The sequence below is a fragment of the Alligator sinensis genome, unplaced genomic scaffold (assembly GCF_000455745.1).
Source record: "Alligator sinensis unplaced genomic scaffold, ASM45574v1 scaffold612_2, whole genome shotgun sequence".
Classification (NCBI taxonomy): Eukaryota; Metazoa; Chordata; order Crocodylia; family Alligatoridae; genus Alligator; species Alligator sinensis.
In genome coordinates this window covers 2,042,749-2,063,392 of record NW_005842085.1, presented here as the reverse complement: position 1 = coordinate 2,063,392, position 20,644 = coordinate 2,042,749, and the positions used below count along the sequence as shown (strand labels likewise).

The 20,644-nt window shown below is 41.6% G+C and overlaps 1 protein-coding gene across 1 annotated transcript in view; it reads right to left on the bottom strand.

Moving 5' to 3' along the window:
- Nucleotides 1-20,644, bottom strand: part of RP1 (RP1, axonemal microtubule associated) — a 306,042-nt gene that overhangs the window by 145,901 nt on the left and 139,497 nt on the right. Inside the window, exons 26-28 of the mRNA XM_025204493.1 lie at nucleotides 13,369-13,597; nucleotides 3,917-4,071; nucleotides 2,960-3,038 (exon numbers count right to left, since the gene is read on the bottom strand). Coding sequence (XP_025060278.1) covers nucleotides 2,960-3,038; nucleotides 3,917-4,071; nucleotides 13,369-13,597 — 463 coding nt within the window. The remainder of the gene's footprint in view (nucleotides 1-2,959; nucleotides 3,039-3,916; nucleotides 4,072-13,368; nucleotides 13,598-20,644) is intronic.

Below are 20,644 nucleotides of genomic sequence, written 5' to 3'. Positions count from 1 at the left end.
CCCAGGGGATGACAAGGTCTAATGGTCACAAACTGCTGGAAAACTGTTTTAGACTGGACATAAGGAAAAACTTCTTTACCGTCCAAGTCTCCAGAGTCTGGAATAGACTCCCCACAGAAGTGGTGCAAAGACCTACTCTGGATACCTTTAAGAAATGCTTAAGAAATGCTTGGATGCTTATCTTGCTGGGGTGAACCGACCCCAACTGCCTTCCTTGGGCAGGGGGCTGGACCCAATGATCTCACAAAGGTCCCTTCTGGCCCTGATGTCTATGAAATCTATGAAACCATAAAAGCAGAATAGAGCATAAACACTAAGCATTCAATTAGCTAATTCTAATTGAAACAGACTTATTGAAAACAAACAGAAAGGGTTCTTATTCAGGTGACCTCCTCTTTGCAAAACCTTTCAAATTTGTGTTTTCTTGAAGCCTGTATTTCAAGGACACATTTTTGTTTTGTCTCATCCTTCTTTAAAGAGAGAAAACCACACTCTTTAATAAACTTCTTATGACATGTCTTTATTGAAGTCCCCTCTTGCCTGAGGTAAGAAAATCACATGAAGATTTTTCATTTACTGTTCCGATAACAACAACAACAACAACTTACATTTATGTAACACTTTAATCATAAAGGATTCAAGCACTGTATAGACTCTTCATAGAGAGTTCACTCATTCAACATTGAACCTCTGTGGTGGAACACAGCAGCCATTTTCTACCAGCTATGCTACACAGATGCCTATCCATTTTAGGGCACTATATAAAAATTAAGGAATAATAATGACAACAAACAACATTGTCACAGATGAACTGAGTAATAATTTAGACAACTGAAATTTTGGGGGGATAACTGAAATACACCTAATAAAATTATCTAATTTGGAGTTTGGTTACGAATGCCGACTCCAAAAAGTGTTAGGATAAATGAATATTCAGGGTTTATTTTTACTTTTCATCATAGAGATTTTTTTCCCCTGGTTCCTGAAGCATAAGGCTCTTCCCAGTTCATGTGGGCTTTTCTGAGACAAGACCTATCCTACCATGTAACAGGAGCATAAATAGTTATAGCTGGACAGTGAACTTTTTAAAATTAGTATTAAAAAAAAACAACCTGTCCTGCAGTGTAAATTATTTAAACCTTCTCAGTCTTGCAAGGTCTCTCTCTCAGTTTCTCCTGTGGTTTGTTGCATTTGGTTTTCAGTAAAACTAATCTCTTACGGACAGGGAACCCAAAGCCTAGGGCCTAGAACAATGGGACAAAGATCCTCAATAATAAGTGTTGACAAGATCTGACCCTGCTTAGTTAAGGAGGTTTAATCTGATCATCATCTCAGTACAATTCAATTGCAGGAATAATATGCCCCGTGTCATATGGGTCAGGTACTGTGTTAAGTTACTGACCTTAAACGATTCTTTTTCTGCATCTCTTCACCATAGCTACTCTTCAAATATACTTTGCTGTACTTGACTCTTTATTTTTTATACTGTTCTAGTGATACCAAGCTGTATGTCAGATTGATACAGATCTCAGGGTAATGTGTGTGGCTCTTCTCCTCCAGAGGTGTCTCATTTTGTTAGTGACCATGCAGAGAGAATGTAATGCAAACTACAGAAACACTTCCCCAAGGTACCCAGTGGACACATCTACACATGCAATTCATGGGGTGCATTTGCACAAGACATTTACTGTATGATTAATTAGCTCTGCAGTAAATGTCTCAGTGTCTAGACATGTGCTCCTATTAGGGCACAGGAAACTAATAAGCTCTGCAGCAGGGTAGTATTTGTAAATACTATTTCTAAATACAAATACTACCCTGTCGCTGAGTTTTTTTTTGTGCACAGCACCGCATGTGTAGATGCTGACCTGGTTGGCTGAGGCACACAAGTGCTTGAGTGCAGGAGCTACCTGCTATCTAGCCCCATGCTGAAGTACCCCAGCCAAACCCACCGCAGCGCATTGAGCCCAGTCAGAACAGCCCCCGGCTGGCAGGCTGGCCCCTGGTGCCTCTGCCAGCCAGGCCTACTCTGATCAGGCTCCATGTACTGCACATGAATAAACTTTGGAGCTGACTGCTCCAGAGTTAGTTGCTCCTAGGTACATATTCAAACAGTGCACCCAGGAGCAAAAAACTCTGGAACAGGCTCCAGAGTTTATTCATGTGCACTAATTGCATGTGTAGATGTATCCAATGCAACTAAATAAACTGCAGAGCAGCAAACTGAGCCAAGAAGGAGCAGTTCAGGCCAGAGCTGCTCTTGCCCTGGTCTGCTTCCCTGTAGCAGCCAGGGGGAGCTCCAGGCTCTGGCTGCAGCTGCCCAGGTTCTGCCCTGGGTTGACAGGGAACACAGGGGCCAGCCCTGGTCTCTGGCTTTGGCTGGCAGTGGCAGTGTGGCCCATGGCCTGGGGGGCAACCCTGAGCTGGCAGGGAGCATGTGCCCATATATATATATATATAGAACAAATAGCCTAAAGTTGTCAGATTTTTTTTATGCTCCTTCAAGCTAACAGTCTCTATTCTGTGGTCCTCTAAGACTCCATTTGGTAGCAAAGTGTCTATTGACTATCCTTGCTCTAACTCTGTTCTAACTCTGTGCCTCGTTTTCACTTTCTATTATAGAAGTATTTTACTCAGTTCTAGGCGTTATTCTTATAAGTTCTTCTGTAACAGTGTGCAACAAATAAATGGCACTCTGTTTTAAATCAGCTGGCAAAACAAGAATGAGGTGACATTTTTTACAGTAACTCCCATATCTACATTGCTGTCCAGAACATTAGTTTTCTATTATCTCATTACTGTACATAGTAGTAAGTGTGTGTTCCTTTATTCTCCTTCTCACTGCAAGTCCTTTTGTAACACTGCTGTGCATGAAGGATGTTATATATTAAAAATAAAATATACTGTGTTTTCAAAACAGCTTAGAAAAAATTTTAGTCACTAGAAAGTTAACTCTTACCTGGACCAGTCCCATCATGGCTAATCAGAATTTTCTTTAGGTCTCCTAGTGATATAGCTTTTAGGCAGAAGATATCCACCTGTGGAACCAGAAAAAAATAAGACTGATGCAGGTCTTGATTATACCGGTCCAAGTATCATGAGACATGTTGAAAACTCTTGCCTTCCAGATACTACTTCTGGAAACAAGTTCAATTAAGCATTAAACTTACTCTTCAACTCTGAGTAGAAGTAAGTCCCAAATTCTTTGTGTATTTCTCCTTTAATCACAAATACCCAGGTTAAAAAAAGAGCAGAGCATATGAGGGATATGGGTTCATCCTTGGAGAGTTTGTGTAAGCATGGATTACTTGGGCCCACGTGTATAATACTGTATATCTTGCACAGGTTCAACTGCAAATGGAAGTAATATCAATAGATAAAGCTTGTTGTTTTCCTGCCATCTGTAAAAATGAGTCAAACCCTAAAGGTGTGTTGATGCCTTTGATGCAAAGGGTCTTAAAACTGCCTCAATCAGGTAGCTGAGGATTCCATAGGCATGGGACAAGCCTCAGTGGTGTCTTTTAAACCCTGCTTGCCTTGCTTCCCCAACACAGTATATGGAAGATGCTGGGGGCAGCAGGGATATGTAACTTGATTCTAGGAGTGAAAGCCATACAATCACAGGTACAGAAACATTACCACCACCGTGCAACTCATGCATCTTATCAAAAGTAATCAATATAGCTTGACTTTGAATATTTGAAACTCTCAGGAAATTATGCCCCATAATCTACAGACTGAAAATAAAATAATTCTGTAAATAATTTTGAATAAAGGACATATTTGAGAAAACTAAAATGATCAAAGAAAATTTGTGAACAAGATGCATGTAGAATTTTTTGAAGAACCTATTTGCTGCTAGTAAACTCTCAGCCTTGATCAGAAATAGTGCAGCTTTGCACATTTTTTTCTTTACCTGTCCTTGCTGAAACTTGACTTTATTTTTCTTAGATCGGTGGAGCTTTCGTTTGCCAGTATCTCCTCTTGTTCCCATTAAGATGATATATACATTAGAATCTGTTTCAGCACCAAGTTTAGACCCAGTGTGCACATGGATCTCATAAACCACCACTAAAGAAAAAAGAAGAAAAACCTTTTGATTATTTGCTTTTCTTTTGTATGCATTTATCTGCTTTATCATTGACAGTTGGCCAGAAGATTGTACCCTCTCTGTCAAGTTTGGAATTAGCTGCAATGATCTACACATTTGTCATCTCCAGGCTCAATAACTCTAATTCTCTGTATATAAATATGAAACCACTAACCTTAAAAAGCAACAGTATGTGCTGAACATAGCAACCCCATCTGCTCAGTAAAACAGACTAGCACGCATTCATTCCCCAGTGTTCCATTTTCTTGTCTCCCTGCTGAAAACCAGGCCAAAGACTTATTCTTTGAAGCCCTTTTTAGGACTTGTGTAAGTAACCTGAGGACTGTCATTCTGTTCCACCAAAACCATGGAGTTGTCAATCTCAAGAGTGAAACTATCTTGTGCAAAATCATAGAACTCTTGGCAACTGGCCCACAAATATGAATTGAACCCCAAGAAAAAAGGAATAAGAATTCTGGTTAATCAAAGCACTTTCAGATCTGTGTGCTATATAAGCAAGGATGTACACACACACACACACACACACACACACACACACGCGCGCGCGCGCGCATGCACCTTGTCTAGGCCAAGAAAGTAGGCTGTCAGTGACCACCTGACATGTTTTTAAGGTGTTTTATCAAATCCACATTAAACATCAAAACATTAAAATAGCCCTCTTAATTAAATATATTCACTAGATTATTTTTTAAAAACATTGCTCACAGTTTAGAAATAAAGGTAATATATTTAGAAATGTTGAACTACACTAATATTATCATCATAATTAATCAGACACTAAAAGTTCTGTTTCAAAATAATTATTTTTAGCAGTTACATGATACTGTATTCCAGTGCACTTATTTATTTATTAGCTTTCCTTTTAATATAAATAAATTTTGCTCCTAATTAGGTCTTAGTAGCATTTTTTCCATGTGGTGTTTCTATTCTAATCACAGCTGGTCACTTCTGTTACTATCTAATACATGATAAGAGAGATTATTGTTTCAGTAATGGAGATTTTAATAGCCCTCTAGAGAGAAGAAAGATGACAAGGACCCAAGGGAAAGCACATTTAAGCAACCTTTAAGAAAGAGATGAAAGACAAGTAGGAAAATTATAACAGACTATTATGATGTTGGTATTAAAGAGTATTCTGTAGATATCAATTAAAGGTGCTACTACTACTGAATCACTGCTCCTAATAGAATCTAGTATTTACATATGGCACCTTTCACAAACAAAATATATGAAAACAGTTTTTTAAACAACCCAAAAACCTCACACCTATACACACACCCAAATCATCCCTTACCAGTGACATTCCATGCAGTTAACATTTCATGGCAAGTTTAAAAACTGCAAACAATTTAGGACAAGAAGTGAAGAACACCACCATGGATATTTGAAGATGCAAAGGGAACTAGAATAGATATAATATATGTCTGACCAAGCTGGGACATAGTCATGGCATTTTTGGAAAAAAGCACCATGGATTTTTTAAATAGATTTACTCTGGAGTCTGGCCAGATGTTCAGGTAAAGGAGTGATAGGATCTGATGTACAAGCCATGTATATTACATAAGCATGGCAGGAGGTATGATTGTGGGATCCAGATCAGATCCAAGCATGCCTAATTACCGATGCAGTGAGAGCCTGGAACCACAAACCCAGGCATCTCCTGCACCAGCAAGCAGCAAGCACCTGCAGCCATTAATTGATTGAATGTATGGCTGGATCGCAGCTTAAGATGCGTTTAACTGGCTGTCAGGTCTTAAATGTAACATATGGCTGGAGCCTCGTACAAATGAATACTTCTCCAAATCTGTCAACAAATGGTGTACTGACTCAAAATGAGAGACTTTTTTTTTTTTTTAAATCAACATAATTGTTTTCTGCAATACTTTGAAATTCTCTGGTCACATTTTCATAGATTTCATAGACATTAGGGCTGGAAGGGACCTTGGGACCAGCACTTCCTAGCTTGTGAGATATGATTAGATCTCACTCAGAAAGATGCATATCTGTGGAAAATGTGTAAAACCTGATAAAAACTAGTTACTATGCTTCTAGCAGAGATACTTCTGCTCTAAGATAAATGCCAGTCTTTTTCATGGATGACATGAGGCAGCTGGGAGTGAAGCTGGAGGCATATTTAAGTTGGATATCAAAGTGATGTTTAATACAATATATAGTTGTACACTGATTCTGTACAACAGAGGTATCAAAGATACATCACATGGGCTAGATCTGGCCTGTGGAGTGCTATCATCTAGTCCATAGTGGGTCTCAGATTGGACCCAGGCACTACCTCTGTCTCATGCAAAACCAGCCCCATGCACTGCCCACAGCATGTGGGGCCAGTCTGGTGCACGTTGCAGACAGAACCCAGGGCTTGTCTGGAGCACACGCTGCCAGCTGCACTCAGGGCCAGACTAGAGCTTATGCTGCTGGCAGCACCACCCTGCCACTGCACTCCAAGACACTCCATAGCACCTTTACCAACCCAGGCCTACACACTGGATCCAGCCTGAGAACCAACCCAGAACCACTCATCCAGCCCACGGGGCCCGATGCATTTGACACCCCTGCTGTACAATAACAAAGTAGAAGAATCTGCTTTAGAATTTAAAAAAAACCTGTTCAGATGCTGGAGGGGAGAACAGAGAGAGCACACAGAGCAAATTGGCAGAGTGAATACATACACATAGCAATGGATTATGAGCAGTATTGCAGAAGGTAAAGCAAGGTGGGTGGCATCTTAGAGACTAACTGATTTAAAGAGACATTACCTATAGGCAACAACCTACCTGATGAGATGCCATGGAAGGACTGGCAGAAGGAAAAACTTTTATATGGAAGGGAAGGGGAACCTCTATGAGAGGTAATACCATAAGTGTATTGATTAGATTGACTGAGATGAACAGGGTTGATAATCCACAGAGAGACATCAGAGTTAACAGTGAGTCCGAGTAGTAGGATAAGGACCATAGTCCCTGTTAAGACCACAGTTAATACAATACAGTCAGTCAAATTTCCAAAATAGTGGATTGATTGTGCTTTTATTCCCATGGAGAATGCTATCAAACTGGACTCTTGGTTGTGAAAAGTACTATTTTCAGTAAGAGGGGTGGATTCTAGCCCCAATACTGACCCCACAGCTTTGTGCTAATATTTTATACCAGTAGTTTTGAAACTACAAATCATCAGCAGATGCTATTAGCAGACTGTAGCCCCCAACTAAAAGATCAGGCAGATATCTATATTGTGTGTGCCTACAAGTGATTTGTATTATTGAAACTGCAGGGAAAATAATTGTGTGTACATTTTAGAGACTGGGAAACCCTATTTGAAAATTAAGCCCTGCTGTAATAAATGTTTTAAAGGAAGGGGCTCTGAACAAATTATTTTACTTTGGATGTAGTATCAAACTTGGCTGATATAGGTTAAATTGGTTTATTGGTTTATTGAGATAAATTGGTTCATTCATCAAAGTGAATGAATTAACTACCGGATGAACAGGAATAGCATTAGGGAAAACTAAAACGTAACACAGGAATAGGGACAGAAATTGGCTCATATTTAATTTATAATATAAAACCAAAAGACTATGAGATAATCAGAGAAACTATAATGACTGAATCAAATATGACCTTCTATGGATACCCATCTGAATAATTCACATAGAGTAAAAAAGAAGTGCACATTAAATAAATAAATAAAAGAAAAACAGAGGAAAATAATAATATATATACACCTCTTTGTGACTATGCCGCTCTCTTGCCACATGGAGAATTTTAGATTTGAATATGTTTAGTCTGTCTAAGGTAAAAGTGAAGTCCCTTAAGGCTGGGATGGGTTTTTTTTTAGGTTTTGCACACAGAAACAGTGCTCAGAAAATAACATTTTGGGGCAAGAATAATAATGGAATGCACATTCTGATTAACTAAGCCTGTAAACAGACATCTCATGTGAGGAAGTTTGAATTGTTCCAGGTTTTAACTCTGATCAAAACAGTAAGGGCATAGCCCTCTGTACACAGAGCCCTCCAAAGTTGCATTGATGCCCTTCTGCCAGTAGGAGGCCATGAAGAATAGCAGCCTGACAGGCTTGCCCCTGGAATGAACCTCAATTAAGTTAGATGAGCTACAATTAACTTTACAGATGCACGCAGCAATACCCTGGGAAAAACTGTTAGCACATTTTATCTAGAATACTTCACAGGTACTTGAAGCAGGATGATGACTGTGAACATCTGTGTAGGATCCTGGCACACAAGGCTTTTTCCTGGGAGAAATGCAACGTCTGCTTACAGCCTTACATGTGCATCATGATGTACTTTGACAGGAAACTCTCTATACTACTGTATTAAACAGAAAATATCTTGTCCACATGTCCCGCAAGAGATAGCTCCCTTGGAGCAAGAACCTAAACCTGATGAGTGTTCTCAACAGCAAGCTTTTTTTTAAAAAATGTTTTTGTTTACTTGCTGCTCCCATGAATCCTGTATTCTTTGTTGCACAAAGGCACATCTTTATAGGAAGGATGAAAAGTACCACTTTACTCACTTCATCAGATGATACTTTTGCAATACTGCACTATGGTAGCATCTGATGAAGAGAACCCCTGCTCACAAAAGTTTATGCAACTGTGATTCAGTTACTATAAGATGCCTCTCTACCCTGCCTTCTGCCTGACTTTAGACTAGCATAGCTAACTACCTCTCTCTACTCATAAAAAAACAAGCATTACATTCCATGCTTCTCAAGGGGGTGGTTAAAAATGATACCAAAGAACAATATAAAAATGCCTATAATGGAATCTAACCAAGGATTTAACTAGACAGCTATTCTATTTCCAATAAAGGCTGAGGCGGGATGCTTCAGATGAAGGACCCCCCCCCCCCCCCCCAATAAAATCTCCATAAAGCACATCAGTATGCAGTGATATCCAAAGGAAGCATATTCCTCAGCTATTAATCAACTTGTATCCTTACATTTCAATTAATAGCCCCACTGATTTCATAACAGAAGAAGTTATTCTTTATAACATAAAAGAAACCTACAGGAAAAGTACAGGTATTAGTTGATTTACTTCATGTCAATGGATCCTTGCCTCAAACTGAATTTTTACACTGGCACTTGATAAATGTCAATGGATGATAATGACAACATGAGAAGCTTTCATATTTTGTGATTATCTTTAATGCCATTTTATTAAAGTCTGGTTCACTGGCAATGCCAGGAGCACCTAAAACCAGCCATTTTTCCACTAATGCTGGAACAGACTGACCACAGTATTAGCTTATTTTAATCCTCTCTATACTCACCCTTACAGTTCTCAAAACGAAAAAAGAAACCCTTTGGGGCTAGAGTTTTTCTTGATTTGCTTCCCTCTAAAGATGAGGCAAAAAAGCCAAATTATATCAACTTTTCTGCAGCAAGCATGAACGTAATAGATAGAATAGAATGCAGATATCTGCATTCACAATTGCAATAGATAGCCTCATTACAAATGTTGCATTTAGATAACTTAGAAACAACCACAATTTCAAAATTGCAGCACTATGAAAGCTCAGATCAAAAGCCCAAATCAGATTTGAAGAAAATAATTTTTGCAGATTTAAAGTCACAAGCAGTTAAAGCAAAGTTGTGAGCACTTAACGTAGCATTGTTTTTTAGCTTCAGGTCTTTTGGGCATGTATGTGTGTGTGAGAGACAGAGAGAGAGACCCGGTAAGGCCTATTCAATTAAGAACATGATTATTAATTTTAAAACAGCCATAACTAAAACTATTCAAAAGAATCTGGGTCTGAAGTAGGACCAAGGAAAAAAGCCAACTTAACAAAAAACTGGTTCAGTAAGTATGTAGTTATGAACACTGGAAGTCAGGACCAATGTTCTGAACTGCCAGAAAGGAGATCCAAGAGTAAGAAGGGATGACAGCAAGGAAGACATGAATCAATGATAGGAGAAGACAAAAAGGAACACACAGATCTGGTCTATCTGGAAGTAGGTAAAAAACAAAGGTGAGATATAAGCAAGGGCAGAGCAATACAGAGCCCTGAGGTTTAAGGAGTCTGAATTTGATGTGGGAGATGTAGGCAAGTCAGCAAAGAGGTGAAAGCATCACTCTCAGCAGAAAGATCATTTTAACAGCACCATCTTGAGTTAACTGGCATGTAAGAAAACAAACAGGGATACCAAAGGGAAAACCTACTAAAATCAGAAAAATAGAGCAGAAAGAAGGAATTTAGGGGAGTTCACAGATTCACAGAAGTTTAGAGCTGGAAGGGACCTTGTGAGATCATTGGGTTCAGCCCCCCCTACTCTGGGCAGGAAAGACTGCTGGAGTCAAATAACCCCAGCAACGTGTGCATCCAGTCTCTTTTTGAAGATCTACAAGGTAGGTGCCTGCACCATCTCTGCTGGGAGTCTATTGCAGAGTCTGGTGACACAAACCATGAAGTTTTTCTTTATATCCAGTCTGAAACCTTCTTCTAGGAGTTTATGACCCTTGCTCCTGGTTTTTCCCTGGGGCACTTTGGTGAATAGTTGTTCATCTAGCCCCTGATGCTCATCCCTGATATATTTGTAAACTGCCACCATATCCCCCCAAAGTATTCTCTTTTTCTATTTATTTATTAAATTTGAATTAATTGAAAGAAGAGATTTCAGAGATGATATAAATGAAGACCAGGTAGAACCCTGGATTTTGGTATAGAGGATGGAGATTACAGAAGCCAGACAAAGTAAGAGACCAAGAAATCAAAACCAATTCCAAGCCTTCAAGTTTGTTGGAAACACAACTGAATGTTGGATGGAGAAAGATGGGTGAAGATTAGGTTTAAGGGGAGATGCTGAGTAATACATTCCAGTGATAAATAAGAGTAATAAAAATTCAATTTCTCATGAGTTTAGTTTATACTTTTTCTTGTAAAATATTTTGTCTATTTTTAATTAAGTCAATTTAATACTATTTTTAATTAAGTGAATTTAGTATGTTTAATTAAGTGAAGTCACTGGTATCAGATTGACTTGAAAGCGTAGGCGACAAATTACTAAATTGCAGCAGGTTACTATTAGGTAATATGTAGTACACCATTTGTTCTGTTGGAGAGAATGACATGATGTGGTTTGTCCAGCACTTTTAAGCAATTACCCTTTTAAATGGGAAATGCAACTGGATAGAATTTCATTTGCTGGTTTTGAAGAAGCTAACTAGAAAATCTTTGGGAAATCAATACATTTATATTGATGTTCAATTTAAAATGAGCTAAAAATCAATAGTTAATTTGTAACAATAAATTTACAAATTTAGGACATTTCTAAAATGCTTGCTCTCTCTCTTTCATTAAAATATAGGCAGCAAGTAAAAAAATCACGATGTTCCTGCAAAAACAATGCCCCAAAGTTAACAGGGCTGAATAAAAGACCCATTTTGAAAGTATTTTCAATGACAGAAAATGAAGATGTGATTCTCACCTGCCCCACACCTGAAATAGATTTTTGCAATTGTGCAAAGTCAGTATATACATTGGAATGATCATACCCCACACTTCTTTTGGACTGGTACACATGATTGCACAGCACAGAATTGGGTTCTGTGGATCAAGCTCATCCCTGACATCACTTTGCAGATGATTTTTTCTATTGCACCTGTATGTGGAATTTATGTCAGTTGGTGACCCCAACAGTAAATCTTTGGCAAGGCATTATTATTTCCCAAATGTATAGGCCTTAGTTCAATCTGATCACTTTCAATTTTGTAACTCCTTAATAAGCAAGAGTGTTAGGTTGTGTAATGTTCTGGAATCTGGAGAATGGGGAAAGTACAAAATGAGTGAGCAGGCAATGTCCATCCTTCCAAATATTTGTATAGTTTGTGTAATACAGGAAAGTAGATTATTTCAAACTCAGATTTTGAATTGGCATGTCTGATCCAGACCATGGTTCTTCTTGTGGGCCAGAACACCCAGCTCCAGATCTGGTCCACGTGATTTCTTGTGACAGCTTACCAGAGTCAGTGTGTCAGCACAGCCAGCACACAGGAGGTCAATGTTGCCACTCTGCTGCCCATTTGTATGCTGACTGGCAATCAAAGCCTGGAAAATTTGCTGCAGATAAGGGGGCAGGCAGTATTAATCCCCTATGTGTTGGCTGTGCTGCACACTGGCTATGGGAGCAAATGCTCCACAGCAAGAAGCTCAACAACTTGATCCAAGAGTGAGTTGTTGGCCAGAGAGAAGCCCCACCGCCTGGATGACCCACCTCTGCAAACTGGATTCAGCCCATGTGGCTATGTGTTGACATGCTTAGACTAGATGAGCTAATGGACCCTTCTGATTTTAAGATCTAGAGAAGACCATTCTCTCAGCTCTGTTCTACAGTGTTCTTTTGGGAAATGACATTCCATTTAAGTCGGATTCTTTCACACATTTGTCCCTCTTTTTAATTGATTTGACTGTTACTAAGTGTGTGATGACCCTTCTTTACATTGGGTCATTGATTTTTTCTATATTCACTACCTCATCTTGAATACAATTTATTCAAATGATAATACAATAAGGCCTAGGATTGGCCAACAGTACCGTCTTATACCTGCACCATCATCTTGTTTATATCAAGTGAATGCTCTAAAATAAATTGTGATAAATGACTTTTCTTATATCCCCATGATCCTAAAAAAAAAATCTCAGGACCTTTTTATAAATGAATTTATACTTGTTTTTCCTGCTTCACTTGTAAAGGACAGTAGTATCAAAGGCAGTGATAACTTTTGATACCCTAAAAGATAAAGTGTAAAAGTAAATATTTCATTGTTAAGACAGTGGCTTAAACCTGGTCTGGGAAACAGCTATCTGGTGGCTTCAGTCAGAGATTGCATATAAGCACTATTAGCTGAAGCTCAGGAGCAGGTGATACCATACTTATATTTCATGGTGGTAGCAAATAATATCAAATTCATCTTTATACTTTCTTGATCCATCCATTGGTTGCTCTAAAGAGCATCTCAAACCAAAGTTACAATAGCGAAAGATCACAAAAAGGCAAAGATCACAAAAACTAGCCACATCCACCGTATAGATGTTGGGGACATGGGCGATGTAGCAACAACCAGAAAATTCTACTATGTAAAAAGAGATTGTCCTGGGGCTGGTTACACCAGCTTTTGGACATGGATGGAAGCATGGAGGAAGCATGAAAAGCTGCCAATCCATCATAATATGCAACACTTTTGGGTTAATAAATATATAATAAAATGTACTCAACACATACATGGCAAAACCTCTTCTGTTGCAGAGTTTCGAACTGCCACTTCTCTCCATGTGTCTCCTTCATCTTGATCTTCAGCTAGCCAGCAGTTTACAGGCAGATGAATCTTCTGATCAGAGACTAGGGCCACTCTCTCGAGTTTAATTTCTTCTAAGTACCAGCTGGGATCATTTCCACTGTTGTCATGGCCAATGCGGATTTTATAGAGTTGTCCAAGATCTTTGAGATTAACCTTTAATAGTAAAAAGAGAAGCGTCTGTTATACTGGTACATTTCACCAGTCCTCCCTATACTGATAACAATGCAGATGAACCAGCTTACAATTTGTATGTGGCCCTGGACTCTTGCCCTAACACTCACTGAATCTGAGGGTTTAGGCACATGGCATAGTTGAACCAGAAAATGCACTTTGCTTTGTCCACCAACGTAGATTACACGAGCATCTGGAGAGGAGAGACAGGCAGCTCTTGCAGGGTTGCTTCTTGCAGCATGAAAAGGAACATACCAAGAGTTCTGCTACATGTTCAAATTAAAACTGGACAGAAACCACCTGTAGAGTTGGTACACATTTTCAAGCACTAACTTGATAGGTGGTTAGATCTTTTAACTGTATAGTCACTTTTATCTTGTGATAATTACTTTGCACTTGTGGCTGCTCTAAATTTACTGTGCAATTAACCATGATTCTGCAGGTAATTGTGTAACATATGTAACATGTAGCAGGGGCTGAATAGATGGCAGAAGAGCAGATAATAAGTTTGTTCCTCTTTGTTTCTTATAGCACAGTTACCTGGAGATAGCTGGCTTTTTTCTATGTTTTTCCTGAGCAATTTCTACATCAAATTCCAGATAGTTATACCAGTACAAGATTATATGCCATACATCTCCTTGTTTACTGATGTGATTAAGTCATGTATCCAGGCCCAGAGTAGAGTACTGTTAATACATATGCACAGTATTTTACTGCACAAGCGACTTAATTGATATCAATGCTGTATTATGCCAATCAAGTAAAATGGACCAAACAGGCAGGACCCTTTTTTAGGTCTCCAGGTATATTCTCTTTGGGGACTGAGGAGTCAAACAAATATATAAACATTTACACAAGTAGAATGCATTTTCATATCACTACTGCATATGGTACATTTTGCATACTATACAGCTACTGTCAGGTGCATCTTTAACTACTTCTACCCCATACCTGACTTGAATGGCCCAGTTTTATCTTAAACTTCTATTTTTGTGTGTTGATGTCAGGGGTTAACTGTTTCTGTAAATGCTGACACCACATTGCAGCAAATTTTAAACAGTGGAACTCAGCTATGTCACACTTAATATTACATAAGAGCTTCTGTTTTGAACTGCACAAGTTTGCTGAGCAACACCAAAGGCAGCAACCTAAACATAAAAGCAGGGTTAACCAGTTTTTAGTTTCTCATCTTCCGTGGCAAATTCAATAGCATTCAATATAGAGAAAAATCCTGGAAAAGATTAGGTCCTAAAAAAAATAACTGGTTTTCTTTCCTCATCCCACAAAACTAATATAGCATAAAATAGCATAATAACTGGTTTGAGCAATAAGTTGAGACAAATGTCATCTCATTGGTCAGCACCACTAAAAATCAGGATAGATAAATTTTCTCTTTAAAGGCATGACTTGGGGAGTAAAGGGCTGAAGATAAGTCCACTACACCAATGTCTGCTCCTGATGGTATTATTCATTTGGCAGATATAATGCCCCCTGGGAGTACAGAGGAGGGATTCAGCTCACCCTTTTGACAGGGCACATAGTGAATCAGTCCTTTCTTCCTCCATGTGGCTTGCTCTGTGGATCTGAGGAGAGTAAGGAGGGCATGAGGGTCACATCCCCTTTGCTCTCCTCTTGAGAGTGTAGTACTCTCACTGACACAAGACTGCCATAGTCCTTGTGCTTTCCAGGCAAAAAAACTAGAGAAGTGTCTGCCCACTGCTTAAAGGCAGGGAACAGTATTTCATAGTTTCTAGGGTCGGAAGGGACCTGGGCAGATCATCTAGTCCGACCCCCTGCCATGGCAGGAAAGAGTACTGGGGGTCAAACGACCCCAGCAAGATGGTCATCTAACCTCCTCTTAAAACCCCCCAGGGTGGGAGCCTGCACCACCTCACTTGGAAGCTGGTTCCAGACCCTAGCCGCCCTGACCGTGAAGTAGCGCCTCCTGATGTCCAACTTAACCCTTCCCTCCGCCAGCTTGTGACCGTTATTCCTGGTCACTCCTGGCGGCACCCGGGGGAACAGGGACTCCCCCAGTGCCTGTTGATCCCCCCTGACTAGTTTTTAGCAGGCCACAAGATCCCCCCTCAGCCTTCTCTTCTGGAGGCTGAACAGGTTCAGGTTCCGTAACCTTTCCTCATAGGACCTTCCCTGCAGTCCCTTGATTTTCTCCATCTTATTCCTTAGATTCCTGAGAAAAAACAGACATGATTCAAGCTTGATTCATGGCATGTATGATGATGATGGTGAAAAGAAAACTTTACTTCCAGGAGAAGTTAGCAGTTTGTTTAACCAAAGCAATACATTTAACAAAGGTGTTACCTGGAGCAAGCATTAGAAACTGGGTGTGCCAGTGACTCATGTAAGGAATAAGCAGCATATATTCAGAGCAGGTAAACATTACCTTGAGTCTAACTCAGACCAAGTGCAGGTATTAAATTGCCTGAAAGCTTGCAATTAAATAATTTTTTTTGCAAAAATCTTGTTGGTCTAATAAAAGATATCTTTACTACGAGTCCTAATTGGTATTAAACTGGGTCATACAGGGTGCGTTTACATATGCAATTAGCTAGTAACAATAAACTGGCACAGTTTGCACCACATTTTTTTTCTCCCGGGTACAGTTTTTATTTACCCATGTGCTCAGGACCCCAGCAAGTTGATATGGGGTAGAGCAGCCCTGGGCTGGCAGGGAGTCCAGGGGATCAGCTTGCCAACCCAGGGCTGCTCCAGCCCAGCTCAACATGCTGTGGAGGGGCTGGCCTGGGCTCCAGTACAGGGCTAGCTGACAGGCAGCCCCTGTATTGTGGCACCCTCATGCCCCAGCCAACACCAGTCACTGTCTACATGTACATTTCAGTGCATGTAACTACTCCACTGTAGGACAGTACTTGTCCTATACAGTACTATTCTACATCAGAGTTAATTAATTTACTGTGCCCTAATATGGGAACACATGTAGACAATGACACTTTACTGTGGAGCTTATTAGTCAGTTCTGCAGTAAAGCATATGTGCAGTTGCACCCACAGGGTTGCAACTTGTCATCCAGCCACAAAACTAAGCACACACAAGCAGTGATGTATTATAAAAACAAAAGTAATCAGGTGTTAGAGTTATCATTTTGTTGTGAACTAAATAAGTTGGCAAAAAATGCTATGATAGAATTGGCCTGGGCAATTCCAGGAAATGTATGTTCATTCTTTGATGGAAATTAAGGCAGGATTGTTAATGGCAGGCAGTAAATCAATTATAAAATGGTAGCTGCAGAACTGATAAAGGCAATTCAGTAACAGTTTAAACCCTGCATCTCACATACCCATGTTTGAACATTAGTATTAGTTTCTGAGATAGGAATCAGATAATCCCCAAGCATGATATCCATAAACATAACTCCCCTCCTCACCAGAAGTACCTCTGGAATCAGAATCTGCTACCTAAAAGCACATCAGCAGTTTGATCATTCTGAAACATGAATCAGTGACTTGGCAATGAACCATTCTGAGTTATTGCTGGTGAAGCGTGCAGTACCTACTGTTATTTTGTGTACAATGGGCATGTACACAAAATAACAGTAGGTACTGCATGCCCTGTGCTCCCTGCCCAGGGGCTGGCAGGGAGCACAGGGCCAGAAGACAGCTGTCTCTTGGCGGGGGCTGAGAGATTGCTTCCTGCCCCTGGGAGCTGTCTGCTGCCAGGGCAGACTCTGGTGGCACAGCCCAGGCAGAGACAATGCCCCCCTGCCCCAGCAGCTGGGAGCTCCTGGCCCCCGCTCCCCAACTGAGGACACAGGGCTAGGAAACAGTGCGGGGGAAGAGCAGGTCCCAGGTCCCACTCTGAGATCATGGAGCAATCTCCTAGGCCCCACTTCATGATCACAGAGTGGGAGCTGGGAGATCCCTACTGCAGGAGCAGAGGGTCATTGTCCCTGCCCAGGCTCTGGTGGCAGAGCCTACCCCAGCAGTAGGCAGATCCCAGGTGCAGGGAGCAACCTCCTGTTCCCTGCTGCCTGGCTGACCAGGGGCAAATTTGCTCCTGGTCAGTCATCTACACGTGCCTTATTGCACAGTAATTACTTGGCAGTTAATTTGCTACCTGCATTTGCAGGTAGCAAATTAACTGCTGAGTAGAGCAAATTACTGCTCACTAGGAGTCTGCACATGTAGATGCAGATGCTTACTATGCAGTAATTTGCTCTACTGCACAGTAAGTACCTCGTGTAAACACGTCCAGTGAGAATAAAGTCAACATTTTGTTAACTTTAGTGTACTCATGGTGTTTAACATTTATGCCAAAGATCACAATAATCACATGTAGCCTGGGAGTACTTGGGTTTTGTTTCTCCCTTCTCCAATTGGAAGGGATTGTTAGCTGGCAGATGTGCTGTGAGTGAACTGCACGCTGCTCACAGTTCCCTCCATCCCTAGAGAGCCAGGCCAAAGACAGTTATATGACTTAACTATATACAAATGTATTAATATTAACTTATTACAGAAGAATTAAACATAAATGATAAACATATGTACACATATATATAATATACAGATATATAATATGTACAACTGGGGTGATGGGGCGCACCTAGAGAATAGTGGTGGACGGGTCGTACTCAACCTGGCGAGATGTGAGCAGTGGGGTACCCCACGGCTCAGTCCTCGGGCCCGCACTGTTTAACATCTTCATCAGTGACTTGGATGAGGGGGTTGAAAGCACGTTGTCCAAGTTTGCTGATGACACTAAGATGTGGGGCGAGGTGGACACACTTGAAGGGAGAGAGAAGCTGCAACTAGATTTAGACAGACTACAAAAGTAGGCAGATAAGAATAGGATGGGGTTCAACGTAGATAAATGCAGGGTGCTGCACCTTGGGAGAAGGAATCCACAGCATACATACAGGCTGGGGAATTCCCCTCTTGAAAGCACAAAGGCGGAAAGGGATCTCGGAGTCATTATTGACTCCAAAATGACCATGAACCACCAATGCCAGACCGCAGCCAGCAAGGCCAGCCATACCTTGCCATGCATCCAAAGATGCATCTCAAGCCAGTCCAGGGAGGTGATACTCCCCCTCTATGCGACTTTGGTCAGGCCACAGTTGGAGTACTGCGTCCAGTACTGGGCACCGCACTTCAAAAGGGATGTGGCCAGCCTGGAGAGGGTTCAGAGGAGGGCCACCCGCTTGGTGAGAGGGCAGCAGGACAGGCCCTACGCGGAGAGACTGAAGGACCTGAACCTGTTCAGCCTCCTGGGGGCTCTACCTTCTGCTCAGGGTTGGGGACCTGAGCTGCCTTGCATGGTCCCAGGGCCTGGTCCAGCTTAGGCTTACCATGCAGCACCTCCTGCACTGAGTTTCTGGCCTCATGTCGGGGGTGGGGGACCTGAGCCACCTCACGTGGCTCCCAGGGTCTCAGTCCATTGAGAACCTGATGTGCAGTGAAGCCTGCACCAAAGTCCCTGTCCACATGCCAGGGGTTGGAGATCCGAGCCACCTCAAGCAGCTCCTAGGATCCCGGTCCCACTCCTGGACCATGCTGTGCACCGTCTGTGTACTGACTACCTCGCTGAATGCCAGGGGTCGCACACCCGAGCTACCACGTGCAACTCCCAGGGTCTGACTCCGTGCACCAAGCTGTGCAACATTCACCATGCTCCTCATGGTGGGGCTGGTGACATGGACACTCACCGCAACCATCTGGTGATGGGGACTTTGGGCTCTTCAGAGCAACTCTGCCCCACTGGCCAGCTCTTGCCAGCTCTTCTTCTGCCCGCTCTCTTCTTCATCCCTCAAAGCAGCTGCCCGTGTGCCAGGCACACTGCTCTTTTATATCCCCCAGAGGCTCCGCCCCCGGCTTATAAATGGACCAATCAGGATGAAGTAGGTACAGTCTTCAACCAGGTCCAGAACTCTTTGCCTCTCCCAGGTAGGGGCAGGACAACCCCCTCCTCAGACATTACCTGATTGGTGGAAAGGCTGGAGCCTTGCCACCAATCAGGTAATGTCTGAGGACAGACACAGTGGAGGACACATCAGGTAATGTCTGAGGACACAAACACAGTGGAGATTCTCTGAGCCCAGTGTGCCAGGCTGTTGCTGGCAAGCCCACCACACATTTTAGAAACAATTTTAAATTGAGTGTTTTGATCAAAGGGGAAGTTAAAATGGAAAATATCATTGCCAAGTAGTCCAGTAAAAGACCTGTACATTTTGGCTACTTTTTGGCAGACCAACAGTACAATTTGAGAGGATCATAGAAAGTTAGGGTTGGAAGGGACCTCAAGAGGTCATCTAATCCAACCCTTTGGTCAAAGCAAGACCATACACAAACTAGATCATTCCAGCCTTTGTGAAGATTTGTGAACCAGGCTTTGTGAAGATGGGCCTTAAAAACCTCCACGGATGGAGGTTGCACCACCTCTCTAGGTAACTTGTTCCAGGGCTTCACCACCCTCCTAGTGAGAATGTTTTTCCTAATATCCAACCTAAACATCCCTTGCTGAAACATGAGAACATTGCTCCTTGTTCTGTCATCTGCCACTGCTGAGAACAGTCTAGCTCCATCTTCTTTGAGGTAGTTAAAGGCTGCTCTCAAATCTCCCCCTCAGTCTTCTTTTCTCCAAACTAAATAGTTTCATAGTTGGTAGGGTCAGAAGGGACCTTGACAGATCATCAAGTCCGACCCCCTGCCATGACAGGAAAGAGTACTGGGCTCAAACGACCCCAGCAAGGTGTTCGTCTAGCCTCCTCTTAAAGACCCCCAGGGTAGGAGCCAGCACCACTTTGCTTGGAAGTTGGTTACAGATCCTAACCACTCTGACAGTGAAGTAGCGCCTCCTGATGTCTAGTCTAAATCTACCTTCTGCCAGCTTGTGACCGTTATTTCTTGTCACTCCTGGTAGTGCTTGGGGGAACAGCGACTCCCCCAATGCCTGCTGGTCCCCCCTGACCAGTTTGTAAATGGCCACCAGATTCCCCCTCAGCCTTCTCTTGTGGAGGCTGAACAGGTTCAGGTCCCATAGCCTCTCCTCGTA